This window comes from Babylonia areolata, chromosome 14 (assembly GCF_041734735.1).
Source record: "Babylonia areolata isolate BAREFJ2019XMU chromosome 14, ASM4173473v1, whole genome shotgun sequence".
Lineage (NCBI taxonomy): Eukaryota > Metazoa > Mollusca > Gastropoda > Neogastropoda > Buccinidae > Babylonia > Babylonia areolata.
This window is the reverse complement of record NC_134889.1, coordinates 7,105,890-7,127,568: the sequence shown is the minus strand read 5'-3', so window position 1 is coordinate 7,127,568 and position 21,679 is coordinate 7,105,890. Positions and strand designations below refer to the sequence as shown.

The 21,679-nt window shown below is 42.3% G+C and overlaps 1 protein-coding gene across 1 annotated transcript in view; it reads left to right on the top strand.

Moving 5' to 3' along the window:
• Positions 1-21,679, top strand: part of LOC143289786 (voltage-dependent calcium channel type A subunit alpha-1-like) — a 160,923-nt gene that overhangs the window by 114,312 nt on the left and 24,932 nt on the right. The window contains exons 30-38 of the mRNA XM_076598918.1: positions 967-1,083; positions 2,244-2,309; positions 2,975-3,066; positions 5,997-6,168; positions 6,677-6,804; positions 9,594-9,690; positions 11,843-11,948; positions 12,721-12,825; positions 14,106-14,215. Of these exons, the coding sequence (XP_076455033.1) occupies positions 967-1,083; positions 2,244-2,309; positions 2,975-3,066; positions 5,997-6,168; positions 6,677-6,804; positions 9,594-9,690; positions 11,843-11,948; positions 12,721-12,825; positions 14,106-14,215 (993 nt within the window). The remainder of the gene's footprint in view (positions 1-966; positions 1,084-2,243; positions 2,310-2,974; positions 3,067-5,996; positions 6,169-6,676; positions 6,805-9,593; positions 9,691-11,842; positions 11,949-12,720; positions 12,826-14,105; positions 14,216-21,679) is intronic.

The window sequence follows — 21,679 nt, the reverse complement described above, 5'->3', positions numbered from 1 at the left end:
TGCTTCTCTCAGTCTCTGTCTCCCCTCTCTCTGTCTGTCTCTCATTCTCTCTGTCTCTCGTTTTCTCTGTCTCTCATTCTTCTGTTGTTCATCCAACTCAAGGTTTGGTTTTCATATGTGTGTGTGTGTGTGTGTGTGTGTGTGTGTTCATATGAATACAGGTCGGTGGCCTTCCATTAAAACAGTTCTGTGCTCGGTCTCTCATTCTCTCTCTCTCTCTCTCTCTCTCTCTCTCTCTCTCTCTCTCTCTCTTTCCATCTCTTTCTTGCACCTCCTCCTACAAGCACACTCTCATTGACTCTGTTTGTCTCTCTCCCCTTCTCACACTCACTGCCTGGCTGGTTCAGTCTTCATCTTTATACCTCTCCCTTCTCTCTCTCTCTCTCTCTCTCTCTCTCTCTCTCTCTCTCTCTCTCTCTCTCTCTCTCTCTCTCTCTGTGAGACTTTCTGTCTGTCTCTCTTCCCTCCCATCTCTCTCTCTCTCTCTCTCTCTCTCTCTCATCCACAAGAAGCACTTTTGTTCTACAGGTTTAAGTTAGTACGTATTTTACATTTTGTTGTTGCTGCATGATCACCATATTGTGTACTTTTGACCTCTTTCTAGGGGCCGGAGGCCTGGAGATTAAAGTTTTGTTCTTGTTCTTGTTCTTGTTCTCTAGCGCACACAGATTTTGTTACCCACACAAACATTTGCATTTGCACACACACACATTCAAATACAGGCACACATGCACACACACACACACTCGCATATCCAGACACACACATGCACACAAATTTTTATCAACACAAACATTCACATTAACACACACACATACATATCTGCACACACACACATTCAAATACAGGTACACATACACACACACACACACACACACACACACACACACACACACACACACACAACAGAGTACACAGTACACACACGATTTTACCTGTTTTTTGTTGTTTTTTTCCTGTGTGCAGTCATCCAAAGTGAGTTTTGGGTTTTTCCGACTGTTCCGAGCGGCCCGATTGATCAAACTGTTGAGACAGGGCTACACCATTCGTCTGCTGCTCTGGACGTTTTTCCAGTCCTTCAAGGTGAGCGTGGATGTTGACCGAATGATATGGATAGTTATATAGCGCCTATAATCGGTCAGAGAACAAGCTCTAAGGGTTTTATGATATGGATAGTTATATAGCGCCTATCCTCGGTCAGAGAACAAGCTCTAAAGGTTTTATGATATGGATAGTTATATAGCGCCTATCCTCGGTCAGAGAACAAGCTCTAAGGGTTTTATGATATGGATAGTTATATAGCGCCTATCCTCAGTCAGACAACAAGCTCTAAGGTTTTATGATATGGATAGTTATATAGCACCTATCGTCAGAGACAAGCTCTAAAGGTTTTATGATAAGGATAGATATATAGCGCCTATCCTCGGTCAGACAACAAGCTCTAAGGGTTTTATGATATGGATAGTTATATAGCGCCTATCCTCGGTCAGAGAACAAGCTCTAAGGGTTTTATGATATGGATAGTTATATAGCACCTATCCTTGGTCAGAGAACAAGCTCTAAGGTTTTATGATATGGATAGTTATATAGCGCCTATCCTGGGTCAGAGAACAAGCTGCAAGCGCTTTACTAACGCAGAATCCTTAGCATGACATGCTGCGTACCTTAGTGGAACTGACTTAGAGCACCCTTAAAACACTCATCATTCATTTCCTGTGTAATTCAGTCAGTCAGCGAGGCTCTAAGCACCGTGATTTGATTTGATTTGTCTGTCTTCCTCCCCTCCTCTCTCTATCTTTCGACAGAAAATGAAATGCACTTTGTCCTTTGTTGTCCAGCTTTGAGGAATATTCGAGAATCATTTATTAAGCCTAAATATTATAGACAACCAAGTATGTTTAAATTGAACTTGTTAATGTCCTCAACATCCTGTGAAATTGTTAGAAACCTTGCTTTGTATTTATATAAAGCTTTCAAAGTCTGAGAAACTATTATGTCATGAAAACACTGTTTTGTTGCTAGGCTAGTTTTCAATTGAACTTATATCGAGTTTTCTATGTATGTTGTATTATGTGAAATGTTTTTGTTTGTTTTTCATTGCTGTCTGTTCATATACCCCTTGGCCTATATGAATAAATCATCTTGAATCTTGAATCTCGAATCTCTCTTTCTTTTTTTTCCTTCCCACTCGCTGTAAAAATATCTGCACAGACTAAAACATGGTGTGCTGTTGTGTGTTCCAGGCCTTGCCCTATGTGTGTTTGCTCATCCTGATGCTGTTCTTCATTTACGCCATCATCGGAATGCAGGCAAGAATGATGATGATTATGACAATAACTAATAAGGCAACAATCCATATTTCTTCTCCTGTACTTTTCGGTTTGATAAGACAGAAAAAGTTGTAAACGGGTTGGTAACATTGTAATATATACTCTACATTTTTTTTCCCCTCCACTCTTGGACTGGTCTTCTTTACGTCTCTTGTCAGGAAGAAATGTAGAGCATATTACAGTGTGTTTAAACAGAAGTTACAGTTTTTCCGTCTTTGGAATGAAACTGAATGGAAAGAGTTTAGGAGGGGGGGGGGGGGGGGGAGTATGGATATTGCCGACATTAGTTATAATAGTAATAATAAAGAACACTCATTCAGTTTTTTTGTTTTTTTAACAACCAGAGCTTCAAGCATTCTGCTTGTACAGAGTTCATTACACTATAAATTGACAAAATCATTGAGTAAATTAGTTCACAACGTCACTGCGAACAGACATGACAGCACTGATCTTACTCACTTGCACACAACACACACACACACGCACGCACGCACACACACAAATACTTGAGGGGAGGAAGGAAAACGGATAAAACAAATTGTGGAGAATTGTGTAAATCCAACTTCCCTTTAGTTGCAGTGTTTTTTCATGGTTTTTTTTGTGTGTGTGTGTTTTTTTCATGTTTTTTGGGGGGTTTTCCACAGGTGTTTGGAAACATTCGCCTGGACTCCAAAACCTTTATCAACCGCCACAACAACTTCCGAGACTTCTTCCAGGCCTTGATGTTGCTGTTCAGGTCAGTGTGATGAACTTCCATTTCTTATTAATAATTATAATAATAATGATAGTATTTATATAGCACTGAATCTTGTGCAGTGACAAATCTTAGCGCTGTCACACCAGTCATTCACACGCATGCATAACTCTAAAACTGGAGAAACTGAAGACAAGGAAGAGGCAGGGAAAGGAGGCTATTTTGGGAAGAGGTGGGTTTTAAGGCCAGACTTGAAAGAGCTGAGTGCGGAGACCTGACAAAGCGAAAGAGGAAGTTCATTCCAATTGCAAGGTCCAGAGACAGAGAAAGACCGGCGTCCAACAGCGGAGAGTTTGAATCTGGGTATGCGTAAACAGAGTGGATCCAAAGCCGATTGAAGAGAGCGAGATGGAGTGTAGAGGTGAAGGCGGCCACAAAGGTAGGAAGGGGAAGATTTGTGAATACATTTATAACATAGAGTGCTGATCTTATACTTTATTTTGTGTGAGACAGGGAGCCAATGGAGATGTTGCAGAAGAGGAGTGATGTGCTCAGATTTTTTCTTTCTAAGGACGAGTCGGGCAGCAGTTTTGTATGCGCTGAAGGGACTGACTGGATGAAGCAAGCAGAACAGACAATAGGGAGTTACAGTAGTCAAGGCGAGAGAGAATGAGAGAAACGACAAGTTTAGATGTTGCACCGGTGGACAGATATTTCCGAATTAACTTACTGCTGGTTAGCTCCCCTGACTTACCCCATGGACGGCCCGTTTATATGGGTAGGAAATAAAATTGACAAAAAAAACCCAACAAATGTTTGATCAGGAACATAACGAGTTAGTTGGGGACAAAATATAAGACTTCCTCCCTTCTTATACTATCTTCCAGTGATAGGATGAAAGCATCCATATGTTTTGTTCAAAATTTCCACACACTGATTACTTGTGAACGAATCAAGGGAATCGTTATACAGCCCCTATAGAGCCCCTTCATCTAATTCTGTTGTCTGCCTCGTGACTGAGAAGAAACCGGGTCAGATGCCATAGTTGGCACACACTGATCCAGTCACTTAGAAAATTACTCTCCTGCTCGCGAGCACAGCAACGCACTCTGCATTTATTGGTCACAGAAAGGTCAGTTAGGATATTCTTAGCTTGTAATATCATTATGCAAATTAGGTTCCACTCCAAAAATTCAGAACTTTCTAAAGCCCCAATCGTTTGAAACAGTTGTAAAGGGTAGGTCTTCGATTGGGGCGCATCGTTCGGAGTCAGTTAACCTTCTCCTGATACAGAACCTTATAATTAACCCTTTCAACCCTCAAAGGTCCTCTGCCTGTGCAAACCTCCCTTCCTGGCATGTTTTGGCTTGGCTGCATCAGTGTGAAGGGGTGCTTCACATCAAGCACAAATGTGTAGCAACAGCTTCACCAATAGCTACCAAATTTCGTGTCATGACTGAAATATAATTTTGACACAAGTTGTTTAAGTCTGAAAACAAGGGTTGCAATTGGTTAAATGTGAATGTGTATTGTATATGTGCATATTTGTGTGTGTGTGTGTGTGAATATATGTGAATGTGTGTTTTTAAATATATCTGTATGTGTTTGCATGTGTGTGTGTGCATGCATTTGTGTGTGTGTGAGCGTGATTGCAAGCATTTGTGTGTGTGCATATATGTGTGTGTATGTAAATGTAAGTGTTTCTGTTGGTAAAAAAATCTGTGTGCATGTGTGTTTCTAGATATGTGAATGTGTGTGTTCATATGTGTGCCTGTATTTGAATGTGTGTGTGTGCAGATATGTGTGTGTGTAAATGCAAATGTTTGTGTTGGTAAAGAATCTGTGTGCATGTGTGTGTCTGGATATGTGAGTGTGTATGTGTGCCATTATTTGTTTGTGTGTGTGTGTGTGTGTGCAGATATGCATGTGTGTGTGTAAATGTAAATGTTTGTGTTGGTAAAAAAAATCTGTATGCATGTGTGGGTCTGGATATTTGAGTGTGTATGTGTCCATGTGTACCTGTATTTGTATGTGTGTGTGTGCAGATATGTATGTGTGTGTGTTAATGTGAATATTTGTGTTGATAAAAATTTGTGTGCATGTGTGTGTCTGGATATGTGAGTGTGTATGTGCATGTGTGCCTGTATTTTAATGTGTGTGTGTGCAGATATGCATGTGTGTGTCGAAATGTAAATGTTTGAGTTGGTAAAAAATCTGTATGCGTGTGTGTGTCTGGATATTTAAGTGTGTATGTGTCTATGTGTGCCTGTATTTGTATGTGTGTGTGTGTGTGTGTGTACATTCAAGTGTTTGTGTGTGTAAAAATCTGTGTGCATGTGTGGGTCTGGATATTTATGTGTGTATGTGTCCATGTGTGCCTGTATTTTTATGTGTGTGTGTGCAGATATGTATGTATGTGTGTGTGTAAATTCAAGTATTTGTGTGTGTAAAAATCTGTGTGCATGTGTGTGTCTGGATATTTAAGTGTGTATGTGTCCATGTGTGCCTGTATTTGTATGTGTGTGTGACGGGCGCAATAGCCGAGTGGTTAAAGTGTTGGACTGTCAATCTGAGGGTCCCGGGTTCGAATCACGGTGACGGCGCCTGGTGGGTAAAGGGTGGAGATTTTTACGATCTCCCAGGTCAACATATGTGCAGACCTGCTAGTGCCTGAACCCCTTTCGTGTGTATATGCAAGCAGAAGATCAAATATGCACGTTAAAAGATCCTGTAATCCATGTCAGCGTTCGGTGGGTTATGGAAACAAGAACATACCCAGCATACACACCCCCGAAAACGGAGTATGGCTGCCTACATGGCGGGTAAAAACAGTCATACACGTAAAAGCCCACTCGTGTGCATATGAGTGAACGCAGATGTGTGTGTGTGTGTGTGTGCAGATATGTATGTGTGTGTGTGTGTACATTGAAGTGTTTGTGTGTGTACAAATCTGTGTGCATGTGTGTGGACAGGTGCGCCACAGGAGAGTCGTGGCAACAGATCATGCTGGACTGTCTGAGCGGCCGACCCTGTGACCCTGAGTCCATCGGCACCAACGACAAAAACCGCTCCCCCGAGACGGGCTGTGGCCTGGACATTGCTTACTTCTACTTTGTCTTCTTCTTCTTCCTTTGTTCGTTTCTGGTCAGTTTGTGTTCGCTTGTTTCTACTTCGCTTTCTTGTGTGTGCGTGCTTGAATGTATGTGTTTGTGTGTGTGTTTGAATGTTTGTGTGTTTTTCTGTGATTGAATGTGTGTGTGTGTGTGTGTGTGTGAGCGCGCGCTTAAATGTGTGTGTGTGTGTGTACTTCAGTGTGTGTGAGTGTGTGCTTAAATGTGTGTGTATATGTGTCTGAATGTGTGTGTGTGTATGTGTGTCTGCTTGAATGTATGAGTGTGCATGTGTATGAATGTGTGGTTGTGTGTGTGCATGTGCTTGAATGTGCATATATGTGTGTGTGTGCTTGAATGTGTGTGTGTATGTGCATGCGCTTTAATGTTTATTTGTCTACATACCTCTTTTTGTAAAGCGGCAAAGAACAGTATTAACAGAACAGACATTGTACAAACTCGCACTGTTACTATGATAAAATGAACGCTAAAAACATGCTTGCCCCCTTCACTCCACCCCCTTTCCACCCCCTACCTTCCAGATGTTGAACCTGTTTGTGGCGGTCATCATGGACAACTTTGACTACCTGACGCGAGACTCGTCCATCCTTGGCCCCCACCACCTGGACGAGTACGGACGTGCCTGGGCGGACTACGACCCGGGGGCCAGGTAAGAACACCTGATTATGTGCAGTGCTGGTATGTATACCGTAAAGTTTGGTCTATTGAGCACACTGGTATATAAGCCACACCCATTAAATTTAGGAAAAAATTGAACTTTATACATACATAAGTCGCACCGGCTTATAAGCTGCACTTATTTCTGGTACCGAAACACATACTGATACAGAAAAGCTGTCAATACTGTAGGTTATGAAATAAACACAGCCGGGAAACAACACAAAGAAAAGCAAGCGAAAATACTGCTAGTGCCACAAAAAAATAATAAACAAACAATGAAAATAAGATCCATAATTTAGGGATAGTCACATTTATTCAACATCATCCTGCTCACTGAATCCACTAAAATCTTCGTCTTCAGTGTCCAAGTTGAAGAGAACCAGCACAGCTTCCTCCGCCATCTTGTCACCGACTTCAGCCTCGCTTTCACCTCATGAACATGAAGGTGGAGGTCGCTGCTGGTTCTGTCGCTTGCACTGTCATCTGCTAGGTCGATCGCCTTCAATTTGAAGGCTGCGTCATAGGCATAACGTCGCGTTTTCGGCATGATGAGGGTGTACGCTTGAGCAGAGTAGAACTGAATGCTGATCTGAAGGCTTTAATGTGTGCGGATTTGATTTATAAAACGTGAACAGTTAGCACACTATCCTGAAGCTCATCCAAAAATTCATGGACAGAAATCATAATTTTGGTGAGTTGAAGGGCAGCTAAGAATAGACGAGAACGTGACACTCCCGGGATATTTAAAATCCGCAAATAAGTCGCATCATTGTATAAGCCGCAGAGGTTGAAGCTGGGGTACTTTACGATAATGATGATGATGAGGGTACAGTGCTCTGGTACGCGTGTGTGAGTGTGTAGGCATGTTAATATGTCCGAACAGAATTCTGTGTTACTTCTTCTTCTTCTTCCTCGTTCGCCTCCCGTTAGATGAGCAACCCGGTGTCCTCACTGGAGGCTGCCGTCCATCACAGCTCCTCCAGGGTGCCGTACAGCTTGGCTTAATTCTGTTAGAAAATAAGAAATATTTTAATGCTTGTGCAATTCTGTTTTTAGTGCAGTTGACATTTAATGTCAGCGTGTGTGTGTGTGTGTCTGTAAGGGAGGGACGTCTGTGTGTGTGTGCATGTGTGCTCTATGAAATGCATTTTGTTTTAATCTAAGCCTTATTTACTTCATAGCATTTATAATCTAATTCATCTCTAAAGTGTGCTTTTTCATTCATATAAACACACTGGATGTTTTCCATTGTTAGATAACGGTTGATATGTTTTTTAAGGCATGTTTATAGTCAACTGGTTGATGGAAGTCACTTGGAGCAGCATTGGTGCTGGATATCGTGCCATAGAAAAACTATGTATTATTATTATTATGATAATTGCATTTTACTTTATAAAGTTGTAAGGTTATAAGTTCATTAAAACATTTTCGTTCATTCGTTATCTCTGTCTCTCTTTATCTCTCTCTCTCTCTCTCTCTCTCTCTCTCTCTCCGTGTCTGTCTCTCTCTGTGTCTCTCTCTGTCTCTCTCTCTGTCTCTCACACACACGCGCGCGCACACACGCACGCACGCACGCATGCATGCATGCATGTGTGCGCGCACGCACGCACACTCACACACACACACACACACACACACCAACAGAGATGATTATGACTGAAAAGAGAAATAATTGACATGTTTGTGAAAGAGACATGCCCTCAAAGTGTGCTGGAGAAATAGACATAGTGAATTTGTTATTCTTTACAGACAGGGATATGTTACACAACACACGTGTTGTGTCACAGCAAAGGCTTTATTCGCTTCTTCTTGGTGAATAGTACCATCTATTCTTTTGTCCTGCTTTCTTGGAAGCATTCACAAAGCACATGAAAATGATTTATAATTTGTGTGTGTGAAAAGTTGTTATAGATCTGTGGGGGGAAGAAAATCACATAGGGCTTGCTTTAGACCAAATCATACAAAGTTATATGTAACTTTGTTTGCGGAGAGGTGTTACTGTGTAGGTCTGTGGATCGAAGTAGAATCTTGAATCTTTTTGTGGTGATAGCCTTGAGATAGTCTAAGTGGTCCATGAGGTTCTTAGCGCCATTTGTACTCTGAAAGTCTCTCTGAAAGCGTTTGATATCAACCCTGACTCCTGGGAGGAATCTGCAGTGGACCGTGACAAATGGCGCGCTGCTGTGCACAAAGGCACCAAGTTGTGCGAGGCCAACAGGACTGCTGTAGCTGTTCAGAAGAGGCAGGCCAGAAAGTCACGGGCAAACAAGCTCCCTGACAATGATATGCCTGTCTTTGTCTGCCCCAACTGTCAGCGAACATTTCGTGCGCAGATTGGACTATTCAGCCATCTGCGCACTCACAGATAGATTCATGAGCATCCTTCCCCCCACCCCACCACCACCCTCCCCCCATCCCCCATCTGGATGACAACGATGGTCATCATCGATCTCGATGGACACACCACCACCAGCGCCATTGTTTGATGTGATTTGATGTAGATCTGTTAAAGCCCTTGCTTTTGACCCAATCATAATTTTTTTTTTTTCTCTTGTGGAAAGGAATTTCAGTTCCTCAAGAAAGCGTCATTGCATTCGGACAAATCCATATACGCTACACCACACCTGCTAGGCAGATGCCTGACCAGCAGCATAACCCAACATGCTTAATAAGAAAGGAGTTAAAACTTCGATATGTGTTAAGGAAAGTCGCATTGTGCTTGCTGTGCAGACTGAGTCATTCCGAAATACCCTTCTACCTCCTGCTGTGTTGTTTCAGTGGGCGGATACACTACACGGACATGTATGAGATGCTGAGGAACATGGAGCCACCGGTGGGCTTCGGGAAGAAGTGTCCCTATCGCCTGGCCTACAGAGTGAGTACTGGGCTGTCCCTATCCCTATCGCTTGGCCTACAGAGTGAGTACTGGGCTGTCCCTATCCCTATCGCTTGGCCTACAGAGTGAGTACTGGGCTGTCCCTATCGCTTGGCCTACAGAGTGAGTACTGGGCTGTCCCTATCGCTTGGCCTACAGAGTGAGTACTGGGCTGTCCCTATCCCTATCGCCTGGCCTACAGAGTGAGTACTGGGCTGTCCCTATCGCTTGGCCTACAGAGTGAGTACTGGGCTGTCCCTATCGCCTGGCCTACAGAGTGAGTACTGGGCTGTCCCTATCCCTATCGCCTGGCCTACAGAGTGAGTACTGGGCTGTCCCTATCGCCTGGCCTACAGAGTGAGTACTGGGCTGTCCCTGTCCCTATCGCCTGGCCTACAGAGTGAGTACTGGGCTGTCCCTATTGCCTGGCCTACAGAGTGAGTACTGGGCTGTCCCTATCGCCTGGCCTACAGAGTGAGTACTGGGCTGTCCCTATCGCCTGGCCTACAGAGTGAGTACTGGGCTGTCCCTATTGCCTGGCCTACAGAGTGAGTACTGGGCTGTCCCTATCGCTTGGCCTACAGGGTGAGTACTGGGCTGTCCCTATCGCCTGGCCTACAGGGTGAGTACTGGGCTGTCCCTATCGCCTGGCCTACAGAGTGAGTACTGGGCTGTCCCTATCGCCTGGCCTACAGAGTGAGTACTGGGCTGTCCCTATCGCTATCGCCTGGCCTACAGAGTGAGTACTGGGCTGTCCCTATCGCCTGGCCTACAGAGTGAGTACTGGGCTGTCCCTATCGCCTGGCCTACAGAGTGAGTACTGGGCTGTCCCTATCGCCTGGCCTACAGAGTGAGTACTGGGCTGGGCGGGATGGGGGGGAGTGGAGGGGGACCCAATCCTCTCAATCTTGATTGATTGATATGGATACTTATATAGCGCCTATCCTCAGTCGGAGACCAAGCTCAAAGCGCTTTACAAACATGGGGTCATTTGCACAACAGGTTGCCCACCTGGGTAGAGCTGGCTGACGGCTGTCATTAGGCGCTCATCATTCGTTTCCTGTGTCTTTCAATCAGATTTCAGGCACGCACACATGCACACTCAAACATTAACATTTCTTTTACGTTTTGTGTGTGTGACTGTTTTTTGTTTATTTACCCCACCATGTAGGCAGCCATACTCCGTTTTCAGGGGTGTACATGCTGGGTATGTTTGTTTCCATAACTTGCCGAACGCTGACATAGATTACAGGATCTTTAATGTGCGTATTTGATCTTCTGCGTGCCTATACACATGAAGGGGGGTTCAGGCATCTCCACCCTTTACCCACCAGGCACCACTGAGATTTGAACCCAGGACCCTCAGATTGAAAGGCCACTCGGCTATCTGCCATTTTAACCTTCCCCAACCAACCAAAATCACTTGGTTAGAGTGAGGAAAATCAGAGGAGAAAGTGCCCTTCTTAAAAATATTTCGGTGAGGAAGTGTCAAGGTTTGTTCCACTGTACCTTTTATTTACCAGCGTGCTAGCTGAATTGACTGCAGCATTGACTTGGCAGTTGTGTTGCCACTCTTTAATTGTTTTATTAGATATGCCTTTCTCAAAGACACGGCATGATGCCAAAGCAGGGCCTCGAACCTCGATCACTGGTGAACACACTGGGTCAGAACCTAAACAATCCTGCCACAGCAGCTCCTGATCTGTTTGCAAGGGTATGAAATTTATGATGAGTCAAATTAATGAATGCCGTCAGGTGCCTGTGTGTCTTACCCAGTGTGTGTGTGTGTGGCGGTGGTGGTGGTGGTTTCAGAAACTGGTGCAGATGAACATTTGTTTTGTAGGTGTCTGTGTGTCTTACCCAGTGGGTGTGTGTGTGTGTGTGGCGGTGGTGGTTTCAGAAACTGGTGCAGATGAACATTTGTTTTGTAGGTGTCTGTGTGTCTTACCCAGTGGGTGTGTGTGTGTGTGTGTGGCGGTGGTGGTTTCAGAAACTGGTGCAGATGAACATTTGTTTTGTAGGTGTCTGTGTGTCTTACCCAGTGGGTGTGTGTGTGTGTGTGGCGGTGGTGGTTTCAGAAACTGGTGCAGATGAACATTTGTTTTGCCTGTGTGTCTCACCCAGTGTGTGTGTGTGGCGGTGGTGATTGCAGAAACTGGTGCGGATGAACATGCCGGTAGCGGAGGACGGGACGGTGCACTTCACCACCACACTGTTCGCACTGGTGCGGGAGTCCCTCATGATCAAGACAGGACCAGGTAGGGGTGGGGTGGCTGATTAAAAAAAAAACGAAAGGAAAAGATAAATACAGGGTTCATAAAAAGTTTAAGACCACCTGGGAATTTGTACAGCTTTCTGCTTTGGGGGCAGGGTTAAATGTTGCTGAATGTTTTGTTGTTGTTTTTTTATGTACTTTTATTATTCATAATGATAATTGTATGCAGTACTTATATGGAGCTTCTTCTTCTTCTTCTTCTGCGTTCACTCGTATGCACACGAGTGGGCCTTTACGTGTATGACCATTTTTACCCCGCCATGTAAGCAGCCATACTCCGTTTTCAGGGGCGTGCATGCTGGGTATGCTCTTGTTTCCATAACCCACCGAACGCTGACATGGATTTCAGGATTTTTAACGTGCGTATTTGATCTTCTGCTAGCATATACACACGAAGGGGGTTCAGGCACTAGCAGGTCTGCACATATGTTGACCTGGGAGATTGTAAAAATCTCCACCCTTTACCCACCAGGCGCCGTCACTGTGATTCGAACCCGGGACCCTCAGATTGACAGTCCAGTGCTTTAACCACTCGGCTATTGCGCCCGTCACTTATATGGAGCAAACTCGCCATATAATGGACTCTAAGCGCCTCACATGAAACACTACAGTGGCATTCAACAGCACTTGAAGACACACCAGGGAGAAAAACAAACACGTACTTATCTATATACACCAAGTACACATTATGATGATATGATTATGTATGATGATATGATTATACATAATATGATGATATTGTTGGTGATGCACAGCGGAAGATATGGACCGTCTGGATGAGGACATGAAGGAGACGATACGACGGCTGTGGTCGGTGCAGGGACGAAAGATGCTGGACCTTCTCATGCCTGGACTTGATGGTGAGTTCATTGTATTCTGTCTTCCACTTGGAAGGTTGGATTCTTTCTTCAACCCCTAGGCTGCCTAGCCGACAAGATTTGTATTTCTCTTTTTTTATCACAACAGATATCCCTGTGTGAAATTCGGGCTGCTCTCCCCAGGGAGAGCGCGTCGCTACACTACAGCGCCACCCATTTTTTTTTGTATTTTTTCCTGCATGCAGTTTTTTTTATTTGTTTTTCCTACCGAAGTGGATTTTTCTACAGAATTTTGCCAGGAACAACCCTTTTGTTGCCGTGGGTTCTTTTATGTGCGCTAAGTGCATGCTGCACATGGGACCTCGATTTATCGTCTCATCGGAATGACTAGCGTCCAGACCACCACTCAAGGTCTAGTGGAGGGGGAGAAAATATCGGCGGCTGAGCTGTGATTCGAACCAGCGCGCTCAGATTCTCTTGCTTCCTAGGCGGACGCGTTACCTCTAGGCCATCACTCCACTGATAACTTGTCTGTGCAGCTGTGTATGCTTTGCTGCCACAGCGGTGGGATAAGTCGTCACTGAAATATTCAGACGTTTGAGTTTGAATGAGTCGTCACTGAAATATTCACACTTTTCCCTGGTCTGTGTTGATTTCATTGACAAAGACACTGACAGCTTTAGCTTGGGGAATCTTTCTAGATTCTATTGATAGCTGGAAACTTTATCTATGTTGTGATATAGTCCTTTATTTGAATGATTTGATTGGGTTACTGGGTGTGTTTTGCTTCACTTGTTGCATGCTCAGCAAAATGGCAACACCCGACCCAAACTCTGCAATGGAGGTGCAACTGTTCGACCACAATTGTTTTTCTTTAGCTGATGCTCAGAATTGAAGCATCACCTCAAAGAAGATAGTGACAAACTTTTATTGGACGATTTTATAGAAGATGAAGGGACATATTGACACTTTGACATTTTATTGACATTAATTGCAAAGTTCTCATCTCAAGAGGGTGCATGTTTTTCAGACTTAAGTGTCAAATCAAAGATATAACAGCACAACCTTTTACATGCATATTTGATCTTCTGGTTGCGTATACACACGAAAGGGGGGTTCAGGCACAAGCAGGTCTGCACATATGTTGACCTGGGAGATCAGAAAAATCTCTACCCATTATCCACGAGACGCCGTTACTGAGATTTGAACCTGGGACCCTCAGATTGAAAGTCCAACGCTTTAACCACTCGGCTATTGCACCCGTCTCAGCATGACAAAAATCCAGTGATTCCCAGTCACCCATGATCTCTGTCTGTGGTCAGAACTGGACGAAGGCAAGATGACAGTGGGCAAGATCTATGCCGGACTGCTCATCGCTGAGAACTGGAAAGCCTACAAGGCCAGTCAGTCAGCCAACTCCAACTACAGAATGGTGAGTTTGAGGCACAGATACATCAGTCATCATGTGGCTTTGTAAGGTAGTCTTTGTGTGGCTTTGTAAGAAGATGGATCTGTCATGTAGCTTTGTCAAATAGATCAGTACTCACATGGCTGTGTAAGATAGATCAATCGTCGTGTTGTTCTGTGAGGTAGATCACTTATCTGGAGATTGATAGATCATTCATTGTGTGGCTCTGTAAGATAGATCTGTCGTCATGTGGCTCCATAAGATAGATCTGTCACTCTGTAAGATACATCGGTCAACCTGTGCCTTTGTTAGGTAGATATGTTATTGCTAGATATGTTATTGCGTGGCTCTGTAAGAAAGATGAGCCATCCTGTGACTGTAAGATAGATCTGTCATCGTGTGGCTCTGTAAGATAGATCTGTCATCGTGTGGCTCTTTAAGATAGATCAGTCATTGTGTGGCACTGTAAGATAGATCAGTCATTGTGTGACACTGTAAGATAGATCAGTCATTGTGTGGCACTGTAAGATAGATCAGTCATTGTGTGGCTCTGTAAGATAGATCAGTCATTGTGTGGCTCTGTAAGATAGATCAGTCATTGTGTGGCACTGTAAGATAGATCAGTCATCATGTGGCTAGATTAGTCATGGTGTGGCTCTGTAAGATAGATCAGTCATCGTGTGGCTCTGTAAGATAGATCAGTCATGATGTGGCTAGATTAGTCATGGTGTGGCTCTGTAAGATAGATCAGTCATCGTGTGGCTCTGTAAGATAGATCAGTCAGTCATGGTGTGGCTCTGTAAGATAGATCAGTCAGTCATGGTGTGGCACTGTAAGATAGATCAGTCATGGTGTGGCACTGTAAGATAGATCAGTCAGTCATGGTGTGGCTCTGTAAGATAGATCAGTCATCATGTGGCTCTGTAAGATAGATCAGTCATGGTGTGGCTCTGTAAGATAGATCAGTCATGGTGTGGCACTGTAAGATAGATCAGTCATCATGTGGCTCTGTAAGATAGATCAGTCATGGTGTGGCTCTGTAAGATAGATCAGTCATGGTGTGGCTCTGTAAGATAGATCAGTCATGGTGTGGTACTGATAGATCAGTCATCGTGTGGCTCTGTAAGATAGATCAGTCATGGTGTGGCTCTGTAAGATAGATCAGTCATGGTGTGGCTCTGTAAGATAGATCAGTCATGGTGTGGCACTGTAAGATAGATCAGTCATCATGTGGCTCTGTAAGATAGATCAGTCATGGTGTGGCTCTGTAAGATAGATCAGTTATCATGTAGCTCTGTAAGATAGATCAGTCATCATGTAGCTCTGTAAGATAGATCAGTCATGGTGTGGCTCTGTAAGATAGATCAGTTATCATGTAGCTCTGTAAGATAGATCAGTCATCATGTAGCTCTGTAAGATAGATCAGTCATGGTGTGGCTCTGTAAGATAGATCAGTCATGGTGTGGCTCTGTAAGATAGATCAGTTATCATGTAGCTCTGTAAGATAGATCAGTCATTGTGTGGCTCTGTAAGATAGATCAGTCATGGTGTGGCACTGTAAGATAGATCAGTTATCATGTAGCTCTGTAAGATAGATCAGTCATGGTGTGGCTCTGTAAGATAGATCAGTCATGGTGTGGCTCTGTAGATAGATCAGTCATGGTGTGGCTCTGTAAGATAGATCAGTCATGGTGTGGCACTGATAGATCAGTCATTGTGTGGCACTGTAAGATAGATTAGTCATTGTGTGGCTCTGTAAGATAGATCAGTCATGGTGTGGCTCTGTAAGATAGATCAGTCATGGTGTGGCTCTGTAAGATAGATCAGTCATGGTGTGGCTCTGTAAGATAGTCATTGTGTGGCTCTGTAAGATAGATCTGTCATTGTGTGGCTCTTTAAGATCTGTCATTGTGTGGCTCTTTAAGATCAGTCATGTGGCGGCTTTTGATAGAAATGTCATCGCATGGCTGATTTCCAGTTTTTAAAGAAAAAGACATATGGAGCAGAGCTGATTTTTTTAGTCAAGTGGTATAGCTTTCTATTTTGGTCATTTGGCAGTTGTTTTTTTGTTTTTTTTGTGTGTGTGTGTGTGTGTTTTCTAGTTGATTCACTCTTATTGTTTTTTTCTGTTCTGGAAAAAAAGAAATCACCTTGATAATGTTGGAAATCCATTTCTGCATTTTAATGAAAGTGAAACACTTCCTTTCAGGAAATGATTGGGGTTCTTTTGTTGTTGTTGTTTTTCCATCCATTGTAGACCTTTCTCAATTTATGTTGTTGAATGGTTGGGCATCAGTATGTATGTAGTGTAGTTCAGACATGAGAAACTACAACACGTGTCATTGATAATGTTCTCAGTTTTTCTTCTTTTGGCAATATCAGACATGGGTTTCTGTCTCTCTGTTTTGTCTTGTTTTCGTCAGGTCTTTGTTTCAACTATTGTTCATTGTGGCTCATACACTCACTGGTCAGAAAGTCAAGGATTTATGTACAGACCAAGAGTTCATGACAGAAACACTGGAAAATGTATGCAAAGGTTATATTTCACTGTTTATCTGTGCATTTCTTTCACGTCTAAAGATTAGAATATAGCAATTTTATGAGGGTTTTTGCTCATCTCTTGAAACAATGTTTGTTGGTGTATGTGTGTGCTAGTGCGTATGTGTGATTCTTTCTTTCAGGAGAAGACTCTCTGCAGATCAGAAGTTTATATCAAAAAGAGAATACGATGTATGCCTTTCAGTTAAAGAGATTTACATTAATGCCTCGAAACTGGCAGTAAACTCTGTAAGAAACAGATTAGAAATAACATTTGACACAAATGTTTGAAATGCGTATAGTATCTTTTTGTGAAATCTCTCTCTGTAACTAAAAGTTGACGGAATGTGATTTATAGTCTGTAAAAATTCCCTTTCTGTGACCAAAAAAGAATGGTAATTGACTCTTAAAAGGAGTGGAAATGAAGGGGCGCATATTTAGTGACTTGACAGTAAATAGTACCTGTGTCTGTCAAAAAAAAAAAAAAAAAAAAAAAAACACGTAGAAAGCTGTATGCAGAAAGGCCGCTGAGAAGTTTTTCTTATGCACACACATTTGGGAAAAATGATGTGTGTATGAAACGGTATATGTGGTATTTTTTACATTTGTATCTTCGTAATATTCGTAAAAGCTGTTGTTGACTTTTACAGTTATGGTCCCCATGTTGTTTACTTGTCTATGTTGTGATAATGCACCTGACCAAATTTCTCCAGTTGGAGATAATAAAGTTATTCTTATCTTATCTTATCTTATCTTATCTTATCTTATCTCTTGTGCAAGTGTTTTGGTTTTGTTTTGTTTTGTTTTGTTTTTTCTCGTCATTTCAGTTGTCCTCACAGACTGACATCCAGTCAACGTCATGTGTGTGAGCTGTGTTGACATGACATGCGTGTGTTCTCATTAACATGTGAATAACGTTATGCTGTTGTGTGCGCACTCCTTGGCCTTTCAGGACGAGAAAGAGGAGGTTAGTAAAAATAAAAATAAAAATTATAAAAAAGCGACCGTTCGTGCATGACGGCCCCTTGTCATCATTGATGCATTTTTCACCATCACCAGTCGCATGCTCTGCCCTTGCTGATGCATTTTTCACCATCACCAGTCGCATGCTCTGCCCTTGCTGATGCATTTTTGCACCTATCGTTGAAAAAAAAAAAAAAAAAAATTTAACGTGTCTGTGGTCTGTCCCGATGTGTGCGTTTCCATTCATTTTTGTGTGTACTGGTTGGTCGAATGGTTGACTTCTGCCCGTTCAGACTGACAGTGCAACTGATGCTGTTTTTTTTTTTTTGTTTTGTTTTTTTTGCACATACATGCTGATGATGTTGTGATGGAATAACTGGCTGCACCATTTTTTTTTCTCATCTTGCGTATAGCGTATGCATATTTCTGGCTGTGCGATCATGTGAATTTGAAGTGAATGTTCTTGTGGTTTGCTGGCTGGTTTACTTGTATTGAGTGTTTTCACTGTGTACTTACTTTTGGATATTATGTATTTTTGTGTTTTTTATGTTTCTTTTTATACCATTTTGTTTTTTTCAAATGAAGGTTTTACATCTTTTTTTTAATTATTATTATTATAATTAATCTGCATATTGAATGTATCTTCATGATATTTGGGTTAATTTCCCTAAAAGCACAAAGACAGACCCACACTTACCACCTCCTGCCAGACACACAAATACACACAACACCCTTGCTGGCACAGCTGCACGCACACACATGCACTTGCAGTCCTGGTTCTGGCACACGCAACACACAGACGTTCTTGTGCACCATGCTAAAACACCAAGTTACTGCTTGAAAAAAAAACACTGACCACTCTGCATTCTGCAAAGTTTTAAAATATGTAGTCTATATATTTTGTTCTTGGCATCGATTTGAAACCATCAACATTAAATTCCTGATAGATTTTGCTGTAACCTGCATCATTTTCTTACAAAAAGATAATAATCAGAACATGATGCTTCTATATTTAATTGTGATTTTTTTTTTCATTCTGAAACAAGGAAAACAGTTGTTTTTTTTTATTCATTCTGTATCTGTATAATAGCACATAAATGTTCAATATAATAGAACACATAGCAGATTGTTACTTTTTATTGAATGCATTGACTTGTCAAATGTCATGGAGATCATAATCAGATGAGTGAACATTGAAAAAAAGTTCTAATCTTTCCAGTTCCGAATCTTTCTTTCTTTATCGTTAATTTGGCGAGTACATTTCCTGTTTGAGGTTTTCTCTTTCTAAGAAACACATGTATAAGATGTGCACTTTATGACTTTTACTGGATTGTGCCTAATTTGTTTTCATTTTCTGAACGGGCAACTGAAAATTTACATATGTTCAGCAAAAGAGAACCATTATTCTAAGTATTGATACTTTTATAGCGCTTATGACGGGCGCAATAGTGGAATGGTTAAAGCGTTGGATTTTCAGTCTGATGGTCCCGGGTTCGAATCTCGGTAACAGCACCTGGTGGGTAGAGGGTGGAGATTTTTCCGATCTCCCAGGTCAACGTAAGTGCAGACTTGCTTGTGCCTGAACCCCCTTCGTGTGTATACGCAAGCAGCAGATCAAATATTCACGTTAAAGATCCTGCAATCCATGTCAGCGTTCGGTGGGTTATGGAAACAAGAACACACACAGCATGCACACCCCCAAAAACGGAGTATGGCTGCCTACATGGCAGGTTAAAAACAGTCATGCACATAAGCCTGCTCGTGTCGATACGAGTGAATGTGGGAGTTGCCGCCCACAAACGAAGAAGAAGAATAGCACTTATCTTTGGTCGTAGACTAAACACCAAGCCCTTTACTCAGTCATTTACACAAGCCCTTTACTCAGTCATTTACACAAAAAGCTGTGTGTGGGAAAAGCCAAATGACAGCTGCCTTAAATGCTCATCATTGGTTTCCTGTATGGTTCAGTCAGGCTTCGATCACATGCATGCAAAGACAGCAAACAGTAATTTGTATACTTCATGTTGCACAGCATGTCTTTTTGAAATAGAAACTTTTTTTGTGTGTGGTGTTAGCACTTACATTAACTTTGTTGTTACATCAAAACAGCAACTACTTTTCTGTTCACACATTGAAGGAAAGAAACATTGTTGTGCACCCCTTCAGTCCTTAACACAAAGTGCATGGATGGGAGTATTTCTGTATCATATGGATTTCTACTTCGGCATTTTGGCCATGGAAAAAAAAGGTTGTTTTTTTTTCATTCTCAATTTACTTTGTTTCGGTATTAAGACACACATTTCCGTTCATCGTTCCCTGGACCCCGGTGGCAAAGTGTTGATTGTTGCAAAAAGACCTCATCACTCCCTCCCATGAAAGTTTGAACAACCTCCACCCGTACCATATCCACTCATCCTTGATTTACCGTCCCTGTCTCCTTACCTGGATCCGTGTGGAATGAAGTAAATTCCTCTGCTTTTTTTCTGTAAACACAGGGGTGAGGAGGGGGCTGGGGAGTGGGAGGGGAGGGTTGGATGGGGGGGGGGGTAGAAATGTGGGAGCGGTCTTTTTTTTTTTTTTTTAATCCCAGCCCTCACAAGGGGAAGAACTTTTGTTTTGGGGTGATTTCTTTTGTGGAGGGGGAAGATTGTGAATGTTTGGATACGATGTCCTGTTAACATCACCTTCCCATGCCGGTTTTGTCTGTGTACACTAACGCCAACCACCCCAGCCCCCCAAGCCCCACCCCCCCTCCCCCCCACACCTCCCCCCTCCCCCTCTTTTTTTTTTTTTTTTTTTCCAATAAACCTGTATGGCTTAAATAATAGAATAGTGTACACACCTGTCACTCTTCTACCTGCCCTTGCATCCTTCGCATTTCATTGACCCATTTCCTCTGAAATATGTAATGTATTGAACTGAATGGATGCTTTGGTCATAGATATGAAAACACTATCAATCAGTTCCAATAATTCATTGAAGTGGATATGGGGGCAAAACATTTTCAAAGCAATTACAATGAGACACACATGGAACCAAGCACACACACACACACACACACACACACACACACACACACACACACACACTTCCCAAATAGAAAAACTAAAGCAAGTAAGAACTTTGCATGATTTTTTTTTTTTTTTTTTTTTTTTTTTGAAAGAAAAAAAATAGCATGGATTCAGTTTATACATTACTTTTTTGTCATCTTTGGATTTTTTTCCTTCAAAAGCATGCTTTTCTATACTTTGGCAACATTGTGCACTTACTAAATGTACAATTTTATATAATGTAAATTCATTTATCAATTAAAGCTTTTGCTTCATTTCTTTTCTTCACTGAATTTTTCTCTTATTCTTTCTGTGTGTTTTTTCTTATACTTTCATGAAGTGACTATTATATAGAATTGTGAAAAGAATAATCTTACTGCTTTTAACGATGGGGTATCTGGTATACATAATAGTATCTCAGGTTTCTGCTTTCATTTTCTTACCCATACACGTGTACATGTTAAGAGTGCATGTGCATGGATGACCGTCTTCCAGATAGGGGGTGGTAGTGAAGGTAACTGGGTTTGTGTGTGTGTGTGTGTGTGAACGAAATTGTTGCAATAAGGCTCTATGACTACAGTGGCTTAGTAACTGCACTTATTTCCTTCAATATCTTTATTTGTTCCTGATTGTTTGTGTCTTTGTTTTTGTTTGGTTTTTCTTTAGATATACGAGCAAAGTGTGTGAGTTCCTTGATCCGCAGGATACAATACCACACACGAACTCTTTCATTTTTTAAGGCCTTGCCGTGAGTTTTAGATCTAATGATAGAAGTTACACATGTGTGGACTCTTGACTTGACTCTAGGTTAGGTTTCTGGTCACAGGCTGTTGAAGATGTGCAAACGCAGGAAGTCTGTTCAATACCAAATATAAGTGATAAAATGCTTTCACACAGAAATACAATAAGTGCGTTACCAGTAAGATGGTGATGGTTG